General features: G+C 45.5%; 1 protein-coding gene across 1 annotated transcript; it reads left to right on the forward strand.

The window, feature by feature from the left end:
- Window positions 1-1,829: 1,829 nt before the first annotated feature.
- CCSAP (centriole, cilia and spindle associated protein) lies at window positions 1,830-19,660 on the forward strand. The gene is made up of 3 exons (XM_030196484.1): window positions 1,830-2,307; window positions 4,806-5,041; window positions 19,067-19,660. The coding sequence occupies exons 1-3, from the start codon at window positions 1,974-1,976 to the stop codon at window positions 19,241-19,243; spliced, it is 747 nt and encodes a 248-aa protein (XP_030052344.1). The 5' UTR covers window positions 1,830-1,973; the 3' UTR covers window positions 19,244-19,660.
- The last annotated feature ends 384 nt before the right edge of the window (window positions 19,661-20,044 follow it).

A 20,044-nucleotide genomic window follows, 5' to 3' on the forward strand; every position in this document is an offset into this window, starting at 1 on the left:
AGAAAAAGACCTGTACGGTCCATCTAGTCTGCCCAACAAGATAAACTCATATGCGCTACTTTATATGTATACCTGACCTTGATTTGTATCTATCATTTTCAGTGCACAGACCGTAGAAGTCTGCCCAGTACTAGCCCCGCCTCCCAACCACTAGTGCTGTCACCCAATCTCCACTAAGCTTCTGAGATTAGTGGGTTTTACACTACTGTCCATTTTCTATAATGCTGTACGAGTACTCCACTCAGAACTGTACTGTTTAAACAGCTTATTCTCTATCCTTGGTCTTTTGGTAAAACACAATTGTTTTCTTTTTTTTTTAGAATACTTAATGCCATCTTTGCTGTTATTGCCATACATATGGAATTCTCTTCATTATTAGAGCAGAGAGGAACTATTTAAAGTTTTGCAAACTATTGAAAACATTTTTTGAACGCTATTATTAACTATTGTGGTATGTTGAACCCTTGTTTTAGGGGAAACAGCAATCAATAAGTATAACATTGACATGGCTGGGAGTGGAGTAAATTCAAGAAAGGGTGCCTAAAGTTCGGCACCCCAATACGATGCGCCAACACTGCAATTATGCACATAACTGATGTTCTAGAACACTATTTAGATGTGTAACTTTAGCTGGGATAAGTATGTGTGTTTAATTGATGTTATGCGCAGACGTGATTCTATAACCTGTGTGCACTAAGCCTGGGCACACTCCTGACCTGTCCACACCCCCTAGAAGTCATGCATGATACATTCTGCACACGCAACTTTGAGAAGGCTAAGGACAGTTGTGCGCAAAACTGCTAATTGTGACAAATTAGTGCCAATTAAAGCCATTTATGGGCTATTGCTCCTAGGTTTCAACCTAATTCATGTTTAATGCAAGGATCAAAAAACATGAAGTCCACACACACTAAGAGAAATGTATCAGTACACTCTCTTCTGAGTTCTCTTCCCCCGTATTCTCACCACACCTAAATCTCTACCCTCGTTATTGTTTTATCGCCCTATCAATTCCCCATTGTTACATTACATTGTTCTACTCCTCATACTATATTTCGACGTTGACTTTGTCTTCCCATAACTCTTCACTATGTAACCTATAATCGTAATGCAACAAATTGTACTTCCACCATTCACAATATATTGTAAGCCATACTGAGCCCGCAAAAAGGTGGGAAAATGTGGGACACAAATGCAATAAATAAATAAAAATAAATAAATCTAAATATCATTAATAAGTAAATAAATTAAATAGATAAAAACTCTAAATGTTGAACACGTGATTCTCATAACATGATGTCTGTTTTAGTGGCTCTTTAACAGGAGAAAAAAAAAAAGGCCCTATAGGCAGCCCCGCCAAATGACACACTGGTTACGATTTATAAGAAATTACTACTCTACTTATGAAAAGTTATTCCGTTATTATAATTCCTCTGTGTACATCCGTATGCTGCACAAGCCGGTATGTTTGAAAATATAAATGAGATTCAATAAAAATGCTACCGACAATAAAGAACGGCAACTGGGAATGCAGCTGCTCATAGTAGATTTGTTTGTTTTGGGTGTACTAGATGAACTTGGGCGGCCGGCGGGGAACGGAATACAGAGGTTAACCAAATTGGCTTCAACGTTTTGACGTCATCCCGGCTCCTGCGTTCTTCTACCTCTTCGGATGAAACCTCCTTTTTCGAAGCTTTGATGTCATACGTCATAAATGGGGGCGTGGTGGACGTCAAAGAGCGGAGTGGCCGACACGGCTGTGAGTGATTGGGTTACAGGTTTGGATTGTTCGTTGTAGTTTGAATGTACGCCCCCCCCCCCCCCCGGCCGAGTGCTGTGTCTTCATTTATCTGGCTTTTTACCTGGCGTTGCTCAGCCAACGGCGTGTCAACTAAGGAAAATAACGAATGAGCGTGGGACGGGGAGTCTATTGTCTTTTTCCGCTTTAGTTTGCCGTGGGCGAGCGAAGGATCATGCATTGCAAGACGTTCCGCAGTGAGTACATGAAGCGCTTCAAGGACCCACATTGGGATGCCCATTGGCAACGCTACCAGGAGCTGTTGTGTTACCGGCGCAGTCGGAGGCTTTGGGAACAGACGCATTGTCCCTGGGTCTGGGAGGGCTGGGAGGAACAGTCGGACTCCAGCAGCACTAACTCCATGCCCTGCAGCTACGGCTCTGAAGGGCTGCCAGAGCCCAACCATCTTTCAAGCGGCCCCCAGGCAGACACCGAGCAGCAGTACAACAAAGCCGCCATCATCGAAAATCCAAGAGAACCCGACCTTCCAGGGATCCCTCAGCCACTAGGTAATAAGCAGCTTAGTTGGAAAGTGCATGTAATTTGTGACCTGGCCTCATTGGAGGTAAGGCCGGTGATAAATAATGCACCTATATGATTAGGGAATGCCTCAAATGTTGAATTCAGTTTCTCTATGCCAGTGTTTTCTAACTGATGTGCTGTGGCAGTTCTGCCCAGGTGTGCGCAGACTTGAGCTGTTGCACAGGAACGGGGTGTGTGGGATTTCCTTGCAGGTCCATGGATGTGTATGTATGTTTTTATTGGTGTTGTTTATATGTTATATATTTTGATTTGTAGTGTATTTATTGACCCCTGATGCAGATGCTTTTTAGTGTCGAAACACGGCCTGTGTCGGGTCGTTATCATTGATATAATAAAGACTGTTGGACTCACGTCTCCAGTGGTGAATCGTCTTTGTTTAGTGTCTACTTTTGCCTTCTGTGTGTCTACGAGCCTCTCGGGCTCAGATGCTCAAAAGTCACCGTTAAATATCATCTGTATCTGTGATTGAACTTACCAATTTTGAAACAGCGATTGACACTCAAAGGAAATTGTAAGATGTGTGGGAAATTCTGCAGGCTGCTTAGTAGGGAAAGCGCCTTCTACACGCGTAGAACATTCTCGCGGTAAGTGTCGATGTTATGCACATGCCCGGGGGGAGAAAAGGCAACAACCGTGTGATAGGCATGTATCATATACGTCGATTTTAACAATGCTGTTACGTGCGAGACACATGCGTTTTTAATACTTCTGTTATGTGCAGAACACGCACATGGCACATTTAACATACATGTGCAGATATTATTAAAAGATGCAAACAGACTGCTCCACTGAGGTGTTGCCCTCTTGCAACGACAGCTCCAGACCTGCCAGAACACTTTGAACTTTAAAGGTAGCAGGCGTTCCTTTCTGTGCATTGCATGGAATACATAAGTACATAATGCCACACTAGGAAAAGACCAAGGGTCCATCGAGCCCAGCATCCTGTCCACGACAGCGACCAATCCAGGCCAAGGGCACCTGGCAAGCTTCCCAAACTCATTTTAATATTAATGAACTCATAATACACGTGCATAGGGTTTTCGATAGCTGCTTTTGCGAACGGTAAAAGTGACACAGAGCCCTTTGTGCATTAGAGGTTGAATAATGTGCGCACTAGACAGGCTACCATCAGTCTAAATGAAATATTGCAAGCATGGTAAGCTTTGAGAATTCACCCCTCGGTGACCATCTACCTATCCGGAGTTCTCCAAGATGTTCAAGTAACGCTGCCTCCGCCGATAATTCACAGCCGCACTTGCTTTCTGCATGGGATGAGGTTACCAAGGCTCAGGTCACTGACACACACGTGGGCTAGCATGTGTGGTGACCTCCAAGTGCAGACACCAGTATATACGGCTGGATTCAGCTACCTTGGCTCCAAATGCCACAAGAAGAATTACTAATTACCTTCAGTTCAGGAAAGATATAAAAACATCATTTCAAAACATTCCACAGACAAACACACAGGCAAGAAGAATTTATAACATCTACTTCCAGAACTGAAACTGTAAAACATAAATCTGTAAAACACTCATTTCCTTGTAAATATTTGCAAACCACATGAATTGTAGTCACCTAATCAGCAACTGTAATTGACACTGTGAACCAGTTATAAAACTGCTCCTAATTTTGTAAGCCACATTGAACCAAAACTCGTTTTGGATAATTGTGGGATATAAGAATGAGTGAATGAATCAATCAGGTGATGACCTCTGATGCTGCTAGCCTATTTGTTTCAGTGTGAGCCTTGCTAACCTCAGCCCGGGCAGACAGCACGTGTGGCTGCACTGAATTATTGAAGTGGGGACTTGGAGGACTTGCTTCTCAGTGCCAGTTAACCGTGGGAAGTCATGGTTTGTTTGTTTTTTTTAAAATTCATGCTGGTTCTACAAATTTACAGAGAAAAGAGCTTTTCTACCCAAATTAAGTAACTAAAATGTCAGGCCACAGTTTAGACCTGTGGGGAAACACCAGCATCAATTTCATATCAATTTGATTTTCTCGTAATACGAGTATTGTGTTGAAAATTGCTGGCTTATGAAATGATGGACTCAGATGGTATGAGCCTCTCGGGCTGAGATGCTCAAAAGTCACCGTTAAATATTGTCTGTATCTCTGATTGAACTTACCAATTTTGAAACAGCGATTGATACTCAAAGGAAATTGTAAGATGTGTGGAAATTCTGCAGGCTGCTTAGTAGGGAAAGCGCCTTCTACACGCGTAGAACATTCTCGCGGTGTGTCGATGTTATGCACATGCCCGGGGGGAAAAAAAGGCAACAACCGTGTCATAGGAATGTATCATCTATTGGATTCCCTTATATGTATTTGAACAGGTTATGTGTTGCCCAATAATTAAATTTCTGGTAACTATAGAAGCTGTAGACATGTTTGCAAACGTTTGATTATTTTAATTAGTTGATTATGAAACAGAAAAGTTAAACTATTTTAATATTTCCTTCAGAAAATGTAGTGAAAAGATATGATGAAGAAAAAGCTGAAGAACAAGCTAAAGTAAAGGAGAAAACTCGGAATGCCTTTCCAAGTGCAATTGGTCGAAAATCAATTAAAAACGTTCAAAAGAAGGGATTATCAAAAGAAATCAGATATCCATTTGCTTTGTATGCCTGTGGGGAGAAAATGAGGGACACAGCTAGCCAGAAAACTCACAATGTCTGTGCTCCTGCTTCAGCATGTGAAGTAAGTTTACTTGTTGACATTATACTATAGTGTTGATGCTATGGGCTTGATTAGATAAGACATTTTCTACAAAGAAAAAAGCTGCAGCGAAACAATAGAATAAGGGCTAAAGAGGCTGTGGTGTTGAGGAGGGTGTGGATTTTTATATTTTGCTTTTCAAACAAGACTGCTCAAAGATGATTAGAGCATAAAGGCAGTGGCGTTCCTAGGGGGGCTGACACCCGGGACGGATCGCCGATGCGCCCCGCCCCCCGGGTGCAGCGCCCCCCCCCCCCGGAACAGCGCGATGTCCCCCCCCCCGGCGAAAGAACCCCCCGGGTGCACACCACTGGGGGGGGGGGGGGTGCCGCGCGCCTGCCAGCTCTTCGCTTTCATGCTCCCTCTGCCCCGGAACAGGAAGTAACCTGTTCCGGGGCAAAGGGAGCATGAAAATGAAGAGCCGACGTGCACGGCACCCCCCCCAGCAGCGTGCACCCGGGGCGGACCGCCCCCACCCCCCTTGGTACGCCACTGCATAAAGGTTAGATTAAGGAGTAACAGACTTTTAAGAGGATGTAGGATAAGATTTCTCTGCATCCTCCCATTCGCCACTCCTCCCCCAGCACCTTCCAGCTCAAAATATACAGTCCATTCTCGTTATCCATGTGTTCGGTATTCATGGATTCACTTATTTATGCAAAATAAAGTGTAACCCATTTTCGCTATTCATGGGCATTTTTGCTTATTTGTGGCCATGCATAGTGTAATGCAAACGAAAATGTGTTCCCATGAGGAAGAAGATATTTATAGAGCTGTGTATGAGTACTGTTACACCAAAAGACTGTATAGACTGTACTTTTACAAACAAGTGTATAAAATGCACAGTATAAGTAAGCTGTTCTTTACAAAATGATGCGTTTATGGTATTAGGTAGCAAAAATGTACAGTGAACAGGGTCATAGAGGAACCTGACCCCCTTTTCCCATGGGATCAATGGTTCCATATTTGTGTTTTTGGTGTTCACACAATTTTCTTGGAACCTGATCCCAGCGAATAGCAAGAATGGACTATAATTGCTTTAGCTGATAAGGACCCCCAATGTCTATAAGCTGAAGAGTTTCCCCAAAGGAGTCTAGAACCCCCTTTTACCAAGTTTGGCAGGCAGCAGCAACGTCCCTGAGCCACTGATGTCGGCACCCCATGCATGCTTAATTGTTGGCTCAAGAATGCAGAGTTTGGTAGAAGGAAGTTATGGCCGCCTTTGGAGGAAGTCCTCAGCTGGCAATGCTTGGGGATCCTCACCAGCTAGAGCAAGGGTTAGGGCTGGTGTTATAAATGCTATGGCCCAGGTTAGGAACTAAAGGAGAGGGTCCCCTGGATCACCTCCCCTCCAATCACCCCATCTGGCAGTAGAATCACACCCTCACCAAATATAGAACAAGGGATCACAAATTTGAAATAAAAATACGTAGACAAAAATTGAACTGGGAACTCCAAGACTCAGCATGAACCGCAACACTTAAGAAAGAAAGAGGGGAAATGCATTTCCTTTTCTAGTGAACACAATACAAAGAGCATCTGCTGTGTACATCTCCCAAAAATAACATATTTCATTTAATAAATTAATAATAAAATGCACTTTTTCTACCTTTTATTTTTCCATCATGTAGGTTACAGCTTCTGCTTTCCTGTCTGTCCTCTGCTAAATTCTTTTTCAAGCGACTTCTGTCCAATTGTCTTTTCCTCTCTCCTGTCTTATTCAGTTCTCTCACTACACCTGTCCGACATATTGATCTTTCCTTTTTGGCTCTTCTCTTTTTTTTTTTTCTGCCTCTGCCCACACACATCAATGGCAGATGATGTTTAATGTGAGCAAGTGCAAGGTGATGCATGTGGGAAAAAAGAACCCAAATTATAGCTACGTCATGCAAGGTTCCACGTTAGGAGTTACAGACCAAGAAAGGGATCTGGGTGTCATCGTCGATAACACACTGAAACCTTCTGCTCAGTGTGCTGCTGCGGCTAAGAAAGCGAATAGAATGTTGGGTATTATCAGGAAAGGTATGGAAAACAGGTGTGAGGATGTTATAATGCCGTTGTATCGCTCCATGGTGCGACCGCATCTTGAGTATTGTGTTCAATTCTGGTCGCCGCATCTCAAGAAAGATATAGTAGAATTGGAAAAGGTGCAGCGAAGGGCGACTAAAATGATAGCGGGGATGGAACGACTTCCCTATGAAGAAAGACTAAGGAGGCTAGGGCTATACAGCTTGGAGAAGAGACGGCTGAGGGGAGACATGATAGAGGTATATAAAATAATGAGTGGAGTGGAACAGGTGGATGTGAAGCGTCTGTTCACGCTTTCCAAAAATACTAGGACTAGGGGGCATGCGATGAAACTACAGTGTAGTAAATTTAAAACAAATCGGAGAAAATTTTTCTTCACCCAACGTGTAATTAAACTCTGGAATTCGTTGCCGGAGAAAGTGGTGAAGGCGGTTAGCTTAGCAGAGTTTAAAAAGGGGTTGGACGGTTTCCTAAAGGACAAGTCCATAAACCGCTACTAAACGGACTTGGAAAACTCCAAAATTCCAGGAATAACATGTATAGAATGTTGTACGTTTGGGAAGCTTGCCAGGTGCCCTTGGCCTGGATTGGCCGCTGTCGTGGACAGGATGCTGGGCTCGATGGACCCTTGGTCTTTTCCCAGTATGGCATTACTTATGTACCCTCTTTCTCACCCTTCTCTTTACTTTCAGTTAAGTGTCAAATTTCCTTCTCCTTCTCTCACCCACTAGCTTTCCTACCAAAATATGAAGAGCCCAAGTCAACATCAGCCCAAGGGACTCTAGCTGAAAGAGCACGACTACTGGGGATTCACTTGTCCTCAGGCAAAAAGTTCCCCTGCTCAAGAGAATCCACCACTTGCTGGAGCCTCACTGTACCCTCAGTGAAACTCCAGAAGGATTCAAACAGAGGTTGCAGGCAAGAGGGAGCCCCAGTCTGTATCAGTTGACATTTGGTTGCCGCTGTTTCATGTCAAGTTGGGAAAGTTCTTGTCAATTGGGAAAGATGATCACAAATACCATGATTCCCCTCCCCCCCCCCCCAAAACACCCCTGAAGCTATTGGGCTGATACAGGGGCAGCCCTGTCACAATTTTCACAAAAAGCGTCTCTGGCAGTGCTGAGCCACTGTCTCTAGGAAACAGCATAGTAGTGTCTGCTGGGCATAGAATCCCCTGTGGGCCGGCTTGTCTTCCCCAGCCCTGGGCCTGGTCCCTATTCATTGGGACCTCCAGGCTTGCCTGTTGTCTCCTGACGCTTCTATCTGCCAAGAAAATGGGCTTTAGTTTCATTTTCTCTTGCTCTCCTTTGTTTACATAGTAATATAGCAAATGACCTGAACGGTCTATCAAGTCTGCCCAACAGTCATACTCATTATTGTCACTAGTAAAAAAGGCCCGTTTCTGACACAAGTGAAACGGGCACTAGCAAGTTTTTCCTCGGAGTGTGTATGTTTGAGAGAGAGAGAGAGAGAGTGTGTGTGTGAGAGATGGAGTGTGTGTGTCAGAGAGAGACAGAGTGTCTGTGTGTGTGAGACTGCGTGTGTGTGACAGAGAGATAGTGTGTCAGAAAGAGTGTATGTGAGAGACAGTGAGTGAGTGTGTGCCCCCACCCCCACCTCTTTGGTCTCAGGACCACCTCCCTCTCCCCTGCCCCCCCTCCAGCCACCCATGTCCAGCTGCCCTGAACAATTGTTGTACCATTGTCTCCAGTCCATATTAATTTTGCTTTTTAAAAACGGAGTGACTTGAAAAAAAATAGTCTTAAGTGTTCAATGTCTGAATCAGCAAAGATGTATAAGTAGAAAATGGGAACAGAAGGATTGGCAAAAATGAGAAAGCAAGCATTTTAGATACCGCTTTGCAAGCAGTACAATGTATGAAATAGGGAGAGGGCTTCACTGGAGCCACTTCTGGAAGCTCACTGCTTTTTTTCTTTGTTTTGTTTTGTTTACCGTTTATGAAGAGCAATTTGCAATTGTCTTGGCTTCATTGATTCAGGGACACCTGTGGATCAAGGGCAAATCAGGATGAGTAACACCACCGAACCTGTTTGAAATGAAAGCTGATAGAGAAGCAGACATTTCATTTTGTATTAAATTAGGTAGCTACAAAAAAAAAAAAAAAACATAAATGCGTTTTAACCTGAAACGCGGCACCGTAGACAGCCATCAGGCATTGGCTGTCGTCGCTGCAGCCGCTCCTCCTCAATACCATTTCAAACTGAACCCGTTGGTACGAGGCTATGGTGCTATTTCATTTTACTCAGAGACAAGATTTTATGAGCTCCATTGTCTGTCAGTATATTCTGTGCAACTACTGATCGACCCCTGATGAAGGCTTTTTTAAAAGCCGAAACACGGACCGTGTAGGGTCCCTAATAATGTTTTCCTGGAGCATCTCACCCCCTGTCTCGGATTGATCTCTTGAAGTTGTGTGTTTCCACTACTTTCTTCTTTTTTGTTGTACTTTTTGTGGAAACTTCGAACCCCTTTTGTGTCTGAGACCGTAGAGGTCCACCCAGCCCTATCCTTAGGTTCCAGCTACTGAAGTTCATGTTGGCCCACTCCAGCCTATCCAAATCTGTCTTGTCTTTTCCAGGACACAGATCATAAAAGTCTGCCCAGCACTGTCCTCATTTCCCAGATTACTGGCGTTTCCATCAAAGCCCTCTCCAGCCCATCCTAAACTGGACTGCCATATATAGGACTCAGACAGTACAAGCTTGCCCAGCACTGACCTTAGTTCTTCACAGCTGAAGTCACCATCTAAGCGCCACTCGACTTGCAAACACATTTTTTATACCATTCATTTTCTAATTAGAGATTCTTTGTGTTCATCTCATGCCTTTTTGAATTTGTCACTTTTATTTTTCCCTCCACCACCTCTCTTGGGAGGGCATTCCAGGCATCAACCACCCTTTGAAAGAATTTCCTGACATTACTCTAAGTCTACCAGCCCGCAACCTCAATTCATGTCCTCTAGTTTTACTGTTTTCCTTTCTCTGGAAAATATTTGTTTCTGTATTAATACCTTTTTCCTTAGCCTCCCTCCGGACCGGCCCAGAATGTGACTGATGGGTTGTGCACGCCTTCCAGCAGGTGGAGACTGAGAAAAAAGTGTGACTCCAGAGAGCCAATAAGAGCCCTTGCCAGACAGGGAAAGATCCAGTAATCTCAGTCTCCAGCAGGTGGAAGGTGGTGAGTCCTTCAGTCTCATTCCTTTTTTCTGGTCTATTTGTTCTATTTGTTCTTAGTGAGTCTTAGTATTTTCTATTTTCTGCTGAAAGGTTCAGATTATTACTGTGCATTTGAATTACAAAAAACCCCCCCCAAAAAACCCTGCTTGTTAGGGGCTGAGGTCCGTGGGGGTCTCTGCTTACCCCGGGGGTGCCACACTCGAGTATCCGAGTCCCTCCCCCCTAATCCTCCCTGAAGAATCAGCAGTTGGTGCCTATTTCTGCTGTTGTGATATAGCAGACTGTTGACAGGAGCAGTCTGACTGAGGTGAATTCCCTCCAGCTCTTAATATTAAGAACTGTGGAGGTAGGGAGAGGCAGCCGCTTGTAAAAGAGCAATAAAAAACGGAGCTTCAGCAACCCAGGCTTTGATCCTGTGATTTCTGACAGCCTGCTGTTTTTCTCCTTGAGCTTAAGCAAGCAGAGCAGCTCCGGTGTTTGTTTTAGCGAAGTAGCGGTTTTTACTTTCGTTTTTGCGCCGGAGTTTTATTTACCTGATCAGCTGTTCGCGATGTCGGAAAAGTTGCGGCGGTGTTCAGTTTGTCAGCGCCGGGGCCTCGCATCCAGTGTTGTCTAAATTTTGCATGGCGGTGGACATTTTGCAGGATCAGGGTGCAGGACCGTCTGTTTCGTCGGCGCCAGTAGCTCCGCCGTCGGGGGGGGGGGGTCCGATTCGAGTAGCGGTAAGGCAGTTGCGTCCCCTGCTCCCTCGTTGCCGGTTTTGGCGGGAACGTCCGCCATTTTGGATGTAGCCCGCTCTGATCTGTCTCGGGATCCCCTGGTCTCCCTGCCAGCTGCTCCAGCTACAGTACTGTCTCAGGGGACAGCTGGTTTCCCTCTTGCCTTTGTAGTTCAAATGTATCAGGCTTTTTTACTGCAGCAGTCTGCTCCTGCTGTACCTACAGTAAGGAGTTCTGTGGAGGCTCCTTCTGTACCTGTAAAACGTTTCAAGCCTTCTGGGCAGGCAGAGCAGAATGATTTCTTTGAGCCTGCCCTGGCAGAGGATTCTTGGTTGCCTGAGGAGGATTGGTCTGAGGAGTTTTCTAATACAGGTGATACAGAGGAATCCCTTCCTGTGGGGGAGGATCCCTCGGTGGTTAGAATCTTTCATAGGGATGACCTTCAGGAGCTTATTTCCCAGGTTTCTTCTACTCTCCGTTTTGAGGATGATGATAGTGCGGTGGCGGAGCCTAGGAAGGTGGACTTGTTGATCAAAGGAGTCCGCAGGTCTGGTAAATCGTTTCCCATGCATCAAGACATTAGGGATGTTGTCCAGGCTCCGTGGGAGCGTCCGGACTCTGGTTTTCGGCTTGCAAGGGCCATGAGCAGGCTTTACCCGGTTCCGGATTCCGATAAAGAGCTTTTGAGTTCCCCTGTAGTGGACGCAGTTGTCTCCGCGGTGACTAAGCGGAACACAGTGCCAGTAGATGGTGGCACAGCTCTGCGGGACCCTCAGGAGCGCCGGATTGAGACCCTCCTGAAGAAGGCTTTTGATGTTTCAGCTCTGGCGGTTCAGGCCGCTATTTGTGGTTCTCTGGTCGCAAGGGCGAGTTTTCGGTGGTCCGAGAGGATTTTAGACCGTTCTTCGGATGATCTTGCTGCTATTGATCATGATGTGGCTAAGCAGGAGATGGCTTCAGCTTTCTTGGCGGATGCTATGTATGATTTGCTGAGGGCCTCTTCAAAGTCTATGGCTTTCTCGGTGGCTGCTCGCCTTGTTCTGTGGCTGCGTGGTTGGTCAGCGGATGCGGCCTCAAAGTCTAAACTTAGTAAGTTTCCCTTTAAGGGTTCCTTTTTGTTTGGTCCGGAGTTAGATAAATTGGTAAGTAGTCTAGGAGAAGCTAAAGTTCCGCGGTTGCCGGAGGATCGCCCCAGAGGTTCGGGGCGCGGGCAGTTCTCAGCTCGTAGCAGAGGTCGTGATTTTTGTCGTTTTCGTTCTGTCAGAGGTTTTCAAGCTCCTCGGTCTAGATTCTTACAAAGAACTCAGTCCTTTCGGGGAGGTCGTCGAGGAGGTCGGGAGGCCGGGGGTTCTTTCTCCTCCGCCTCCAAGCCTCAGCAATGAAGGTGTGTGGGCCCAGCCTTTCCTTCAGATCGGCGCTTGGTTAGCGCAATTTCAAGAGAGGTGGGCCCAAATTACTTCGGACCAGTGAGTCTTAGAGGTGATTCGCGACGGGTACGCATTAGAGTTTGCTCGTCCCTTGTCAGATGCTTTCCTGCAATCCCCTTGTCGGTCTCGCGTCAAGGCCGCCATGGTCCGGCTTACTCTTCACAGGCTGCTGGATCTTCGAGCGATTTCTGTGGTACCAGCGGCGGAGAGGGGCCAGGGCCGGTATTCCATTTATTTTCTGGTGCCCAAAAAGGACGACTCCTTTCGTCCGATTTTAGATCTCAAGGCGGTCAATCGAGCTCTCAGAGTGCCCTCGTTTCAGATGGAGACTCTTCGGTTTGCTATTCTGGGGCATCATTTTCAATTTCGGGCTCTTCCCTTCGGGCTAGCGACCGCTCCCTGCACGTTTACCAAGGTCATGGTTGTTGTGGCGGCAGCTCTCAGAGCAGAAGGTATCTTGGTCCACCTTATTTAGACGACTGGTTTCGGGCAAAATCGGCCCAAGAGAGCGTTCAGGCGACGGCTCAGGTAGTCGAATTGTTGCAGCATCTAGGTTGGGTAGTCAATATGCAAAAAGAGTTGTCTTCAGCCTTCTCAGTCCTTAGAGTATCTGGGAGTCCTCTTCGATACGCAGCGGGGCCGTGTGTTTCTTCTGTCGGCCCGCGTACTGAAATTGCAGTCTCAGATTCGGCTTTTCTTGCAGAGGTCCAGCCCAGTGGCAAGGGATTACCTTCAGGTGCTGGGTCTGATGGCGGTGATGATAGAGACGGTTCCCTGGGCCAGGGCTCACATGAGGCCCCTGCAGAGGTCCCTCCTATCCAGGTGGTCATCCCAGACCGGGTTGCTTCTTCACAGGTTGCCACTGTCGTTGTCGGTGAGAGCCACTTTACGTTGGTGGCTTCGGGAGGCCAACTTGTCCAAAGGCATGCCTCTGGATCAGCCCGACTGGGTAGTGGTAACGACGGATGCCAGCCTTCACGGCTGGGGGGCTCATTGTCAGGGACAAGTGGCTCAAGGTCTTTGGTCCCTTCCGGAGTCCAAGTGTTCGATCAACTTGTTGGAGACCCGGGCTTATCCGTCTGGCGCTTCGGAGTTTTCTTCCACTACTCACCGGACGGGCGGTGAGAGTCATGTCGGACAATGCCACAGCGGTGTCATACATCAATCGCCAAGGAGGGACGTGGAGTCTCCCGTTGGAGCGGGAGGCGTCACTGCTCTTTCATTGGGCAGAGGTCAATCTGGTGGCTCTCTCCGCGGCTCATGTAGCAGGGGTGCTAAACGTTCAGGCGGATTTTCTCAGTCGTCACTTGCTCGATCCCGGAGAGTGGGCGCTCAGCGACGTGGCGTTTCGGCTGTTGGTAGATCGCTGGGGAGTCCCCAAAATGGATCTGTTGGCGTCCGCGACCAATGCAAAGTTGCCGCTGTTCTACAGTCGTCGCAGAGATCCCAAAGCGCTTGCAGTGGACGCTGTTCTTCAAGCCTGGCCGGACGGCCTGATGTATGCGTTTCCGCCTTGGCCTTTGATCGGGCGTCTGCTTCAGAAGGTAGAGAGTCACAAGGGTCGCCTAATTCTGGTGGCGCCGGATTGGCCCCGCAGGCCGTGGTATGCCGACCTTCAACGTCTTCTGGTCGATCTTCCCTTCAAGCTTCCGGTCACGCAAGATCTCTTGTCGCAGGGTCCGGTCGTTCATCCGGGTCGATTCTGTCTTACGGCATGGCTCTTGAGAGGGCTAGGTTGACTAAAAGAGGTCTTTCTGCTCCGGTCATTGCTACAATGCTGCGGTCTCGGCGGCGTTCCACTTCTCTGAGTTATGTGCGTACTTGGAGGGTTTTTGAGAGCTGGTGTACGGAGCATAGTCTGTCGCCTTTTCGGGCTTCGGTGCCGCAGTTGTTGGATTTTTTGCAGCAAGGATTTGACAAGGGGTTGGCCTTGTCTTCTCTTAAGGTACAGATTGCGGCTTTGACGTGTTTTCGTGGTCGTATCAAAGGGAAGTCGTTGGCCAGTCATCCGGATGTCGTGCGTTTTCTCAAGGGAGTTAATCTTCTTCGTCCTCCCACTTGGTGTTCGTTTCCTCCGTGGGATCTGAATGTGGTGCTTTCAGTTCTTATCAAGCCCCCTTTTGAGCCTTTGGCGTCCTGTACCTTAAAAGATTTGACTCTGAAGACCGTGTTTTTGGTGGCCGTTGCTTCAGCTAGGCGAGTTTCTGAGCTGCAGGCATTGTTGTGTAGGTCTCCGTTTTGGAGTTCTGTCCCGATCGCGTAGTTTTGAGACCGGTTCCATCTTTTCTTCCCAAGGTGGTATCTCGGTTTCATGTTTCTCAGCCGGTTGTCTTGCCTGTCTTGGGTTCCTTCTCCAGTGCGGAGGAACAGCGGAGATTGAAGTGTTTGGATGTCAAGCGAATCTTGAAGCACTATATTAAGTCTACAGAGGAATTTCGCAGATCGGATCGTTTGTTTCTTCTGATTGGAGGTGCGCGTAAGGGGCTGATGGCATCTAAGCCTACTATTTCTCGCTGGCTCAAGGAAATGATTGCTTCAGCCTATCTGCTTTCTGGGAAATCCGTTCCAGAGCACGTCAAGGCTCATTCGACGAGAGGTCAGGCAGCTTCGTGGGCGGAGCGTTGTCTGGTGCCTCCGGAGGACATTTGTAGAGCGGCAACCTGGTCGTCCTTGCATTCCTTTTCTAAGCACTACCGGTTGGACATTCTCAGTCGTCGATGGGTGGCTTTTGGAGAGCGCGTGTTGTCGGCGGGGCTGCTGGGGTCCCTCCCATAAGTGTACTGCTTTGTTACTTCCCATCAGTCACATTCTGGGCCGGTCCGGAGGGAGGCTAAGGAAGGATAAATTAGGCCTTACCTGCTAATTTGCTTTCCTTTACTCCCTCCGGACCGGCCCAGATCCCTCCCTTCAGATATTGGATTTGTTTTGTTCAAGGGTTCATTGGTTCGATGTTTGGTTGTTTGGAGCTGTGTTGCTAGTTGTAGCTCTCTAATATGAATAAATGAATGCTAAATAAGAAGGCACATAAAGTTGTGGAAACAATACTGTCCAAACTTTGGCTGTTTGTTTCAGGCACTCACCCTTGGTTGGCAAGGTGCCGGCGGCTGCTCAGGTTTTTTGGATGCACAGATTTTAGGTTTTTTTCTTTCTTCTGCTTACTCTATTACTGGATCTTTCCCTGTCTGGCAAGGGCTCTTATTGGCTCTCTGGAGTCACACTTTTTTCTCAGTCTCCACCTGCTGGAAGGCGTGCACAACCCATCAGTCACATTCTGGGCCGGTCCGGAGGGAGTAAAGGAAAGCAAATTAGCAGGTAAGGCCTAATTTATCCTTAAGTATTGAAACGTATTTAAACATCTGTATCCTATCTACCCTATCCCTCCTCTCCTCTTCCAGTTGCTTCTCATACATATTTTGGCGCAAGCCTCATACTATTTTTGTTGCCTTCCTCAGGACTGCTTCAAGTCTTTTTACATCCTTAGCAAGATACTGCCTCTAAAACTGAACACAGTGCTCCAGATGGCGCCTCACCAGCGACTTATACAGGGGCATGAATACCATTTTGTTTCTGCTGGTTATTCCTCTCTCTGTTCAGTCAAGCAGCCTACTGGCTACGGCCACTGCCTTGTCATGCTTTCAGACCCTCAGATACTATCACACCAATGTTCTTTGTTTGTGCATATCAGCCTCTCACCTCCTAGCACATAGAGCTCCCCTGGATTTCTGCTCCTACTCTGCACTTCTTTGCTTTGAATTTTAATTGCTAAACATTAGACTATTCTTTAAACTTTTTTGCAGATCCTTTCATGTTTTTCTGTCCCTCCGGTGTGTCCACTCTGTTACAAATCTTGGTATTTATTTATTTTATTTATTTACAGCATTTATATCCCACAATTTCCCACCCATATGTATCATCCACAGAAAGGCAAACCTTACCTTCTAACCCTTCAACAGTGTCGCTCACAAATATATGGAACAGAATCTGTCCTAGCACCAATCCTTGAGTCACTCCACTACTCGCCTTTCCTTCCTCTGTGTGAATTCGCGGCCTAGTGGTTAGGGTGGTGGACTTTGGTCCTGGGGAACTGAGGAAGTGAGTTTGATTCCCACTTCAGGCACAGGCAGCTCCTTGTGACTCTGGGCAAGTCACTTAACCCTCCATTGCCCATGTAAGCCGCATTGAGCCTGCCATGAGTGGGAAAGTGCGGGGTACAAATGTAACAAACAAAAAAATTCTAGTAACCACCAACCTCTGGAATCTGTCAACCAGTTCCTAATCCAGTTCACCACTTTTGTGTCCTACCTTCAGCCTGTGAAGTTTATTCGTGGGGAACTATGTCAAAGGCTTTGCTGAAATCTAAGTGGATTACATCTAGCGCACATCCTCAATTCAGTTCTCTGGTTGCCTGTCAATGAATTCAGTCAGATTCGTTTGGCTCAGTTTACCTTTGGTAAAACCATATGGCCTCGGATCTTGTAACCTATTGGATTCCAGGAAATCCACTATCCTTTCCTTCAGCAACACTTTCATTACTTTTCCAATAATTAAAGTGAGGCTTACCGGCCTGTAGTTTTCAGCTTCTGCTCTTCACCACTTTTGTGAGAAGGGACCGCATCCGCTCTTCTCCAATCCCATGGACCTTTCCCATCTCCAACAATTAAACAAATCTTTAAGAGGACTCACCAGAACCTCTCTCAGCTCCCTCAGTATCCTGGGATGGGTCCAGTTCCATGGCTTTGTCCACCTTTTTAAATTTTCAAGTTGTTCATAAACACTTTCTTCCTTAAATGGTGCTATATCCACTCCATTCTCATATGTACCTTTGCCAGCCAATCGTGATCCTTCTCCAGGATTTTCTTCTGTGAACATATAAGAGGAGTATTTGTTTAGCACGTTTGGTTTTTTTCTTATCACTCCACATAGTGGCTCACAGCATCTTTGTCTCACAATTCCATTATTAGCCTTCCTCCTTTCACTAATGCACTCGAAAAAATTTGTCTCCTCTTCTTACATTTCTAGCCATTTGTTGTTCTGGTTGCGCTTTCGCTGGACGTATCTCTTTTGGCTTCGTTCAGTTTCATCCGCTATTCCTCTGTGTTCCTCTTGAGTTTTTCTGTATTTCATGAATGCCAACTCTTGCCTTTATTTTCTCAGCCACTTGCTTGGAGAATCATATCTGTTTCCTTTTTCTCTTGCTTTTATTTACTTTCCTCACGTAAAGGTCAGTGGCCATGTTGATAGCTCCTTTCATCTTGGACCACTGTCTTTTCACTTCTTGTATGCCTTTCCATCCCATCAGCGTTCTTCAGGTACTCCCTCACTTTACTAAAGTCAGCATATTTGAAATCCAGGATTTTGATCTTTCAGTGGCTGCCCTTCACTTTAGATGTTAAACGAAACCACTTGATCAATACTGCTCAGGTGGGCATCCACTCAGACATTAGACACATTTTCCCCATTTGTGAGTACCAGATCAGCATCGCTCCTTCTCTTGTGGGTTCTGTCACCATTTGTCTGAGCAGAGCACTTTGAAAGGCATCCACAATCTCTCTACTGCTTTCTGATTCCACAGATGGAAGGTGGTGGGTTTTTTCCCCAACACATCTTTATTCCCTTAACTGCTAGGGCAATAAAACTGAATAGTCAATTGCAATTTTGTTGTTGCTGCAATAGGAGCCCAAAGTGGGAGGGGAGAAATGGAGACCCAAATCCCCTGCTGGCGAGGGTTCCACAGGGACCATCACCAGAGAGCTTCATCTGTGGACTAGAGCTTAGGGCTGTGGTGGAGCCTCCTTAGTGCTCAAATGGGATACGGGCCATAGTTTGAACTCTAGGAGACACTTGGCCCTCAGCTAAGTGGAATATAGGCTGTGGATTGTATCTGGGCCCATGCAAAGGACCTGCTGCACCATACCAGACCTACACTGTCTGATGGCAGTAGAAAAATAATGGAGAATTCCAGCTGCACCAGACCTTATACAGGTGATCTCACTGAAATAGTTACATATCTCTGCTGTTGGGGGTACTCAAAACCATTAGTCTAGACTGGTCTAGCAGGATGATGAGGAACAATAGCTTTTGTAGACTTTCTATGCAAGCAATTTTACTCAGTTTGTCGTTTGACTTCTATTAACTACTCATTTTAAAAGTTAAAATCCCTTATGCTCTATTAACTGCATAGTTAACATGGAGCTTAGGAAGTGTTCTCTACAGCTGGTATCGTCTGACCATATGATGATCGTAATGTAATCTGTTAAGCGATTAGCATATGAAAAATTACTTTATAAGGAACTCTCCAGGTTGTTGGTCAGTTACTACTGCTGCATATAGTGACTGGCATTAGTTTTCATCCAGTCATAAAACATATGGAAAGCATCATCCCCTGAATATGCAATTTAGAAATCATAGAATACTATGGTTCAGATTTAGCCTAATCAGAAATCCCAGCATAAGTGTTTGTATTGATTGATATGCTCTGCTTGTTATTAATAAAAAGATTACTCAAAAAAAAATTGAGTGCTTACTCATTCTTTATTGAACTCTGGAGCACATTGCTTTTGTTAGAATTTTGTTCTGCATTCAATCAAGAATTTGTTTTCACCAGTTGGTAAGATCTCTTTTTGTAATTGTTGATAGATTCATGAGTCTGCATTACGAGCAAAGAACAGAAGACAGAAAGAGAAAAGGAAGCAAATGCAGAAGCAACGAGCTCGCTCCGCAGACATGGAGCAATCTCAGACAAGAAAACCTTCCCCTGCAGATAATCCTTGGCTGACAGAATACATGAGATGCTATTCAGCAAGAGATCATTGAACTGGTATATACTGTGGTATCAGCTCAAAAGAAAATGATGATCTTGACTCTGGCTCTGGAAGAAGACTAATCTCATGGTTGAGATTGAGGATTTTTTTTTTTAAACATTTTCAACAGTTTCTTACACTTGTATATTTTTTAGGCTAAAGTATGATGTACAGCCATCAAAGGAGGATTAACTGCTACTTTTAACTTTAGGAGACACTTTGCATATGAGTACAGTCTAAGCAGCATAATGACAATATTGTAACATGCTTTGGCAATCATTGCTCTTGGCAACCTAAAGTTTTGTTACTGATAATTTGTGTTGTCCTTAATCATGTGATTGCTGTGTCTGATCTGTTTTGTACCGTACATGAGATCATTCTTCTCTAAAAATGTGAATATAGCAACATTAAAAGAGGTGCAGTAATAAGAGCCTATGTTGCACTGTTAGCCATGCTAGTAAAATTAGGTTTATCACATAATGAAGGAAATGGAAATTTTGAATGGGAACTGGATTTTCTACTCTTCTCCCATCCCTTGATGTATGAGTTAAGAAAGGGTGCTAATATGAGAGCTTCTTTGAATTCTTGCACTGGGATCCATTATAGTTGAAATGGTAGAATTTTGGATAATGCGATGCAAATCATATAAATTGCATACAGATGAGAATAGGATGTTTAATAGTTACAGGTTATTTTAATGTTACAGGTTATTTTAATATAAATCAATATAGGTGCTGTGACTTTTAAGAAACTGGTTTTATAGCATTTCTCTTCTTCTGTTTCAGTATTTCTACTCAAGAACATAAGAGCACTT

The sequence above is a fragment of the Microcaecilia unicolor genome, chromosome 3 (assembly GCF_901765095.1).
Source record: "Microcaecilia unicolor chromosome 3, aMicUni1.1, whole genome shotgun sequence".
NCBI lineage: Eukaryota > Metazoa > Chordata > Amphibia > Gymnophiona > Siphonopidae > Microcaecilia > Microcaecilia unicolor.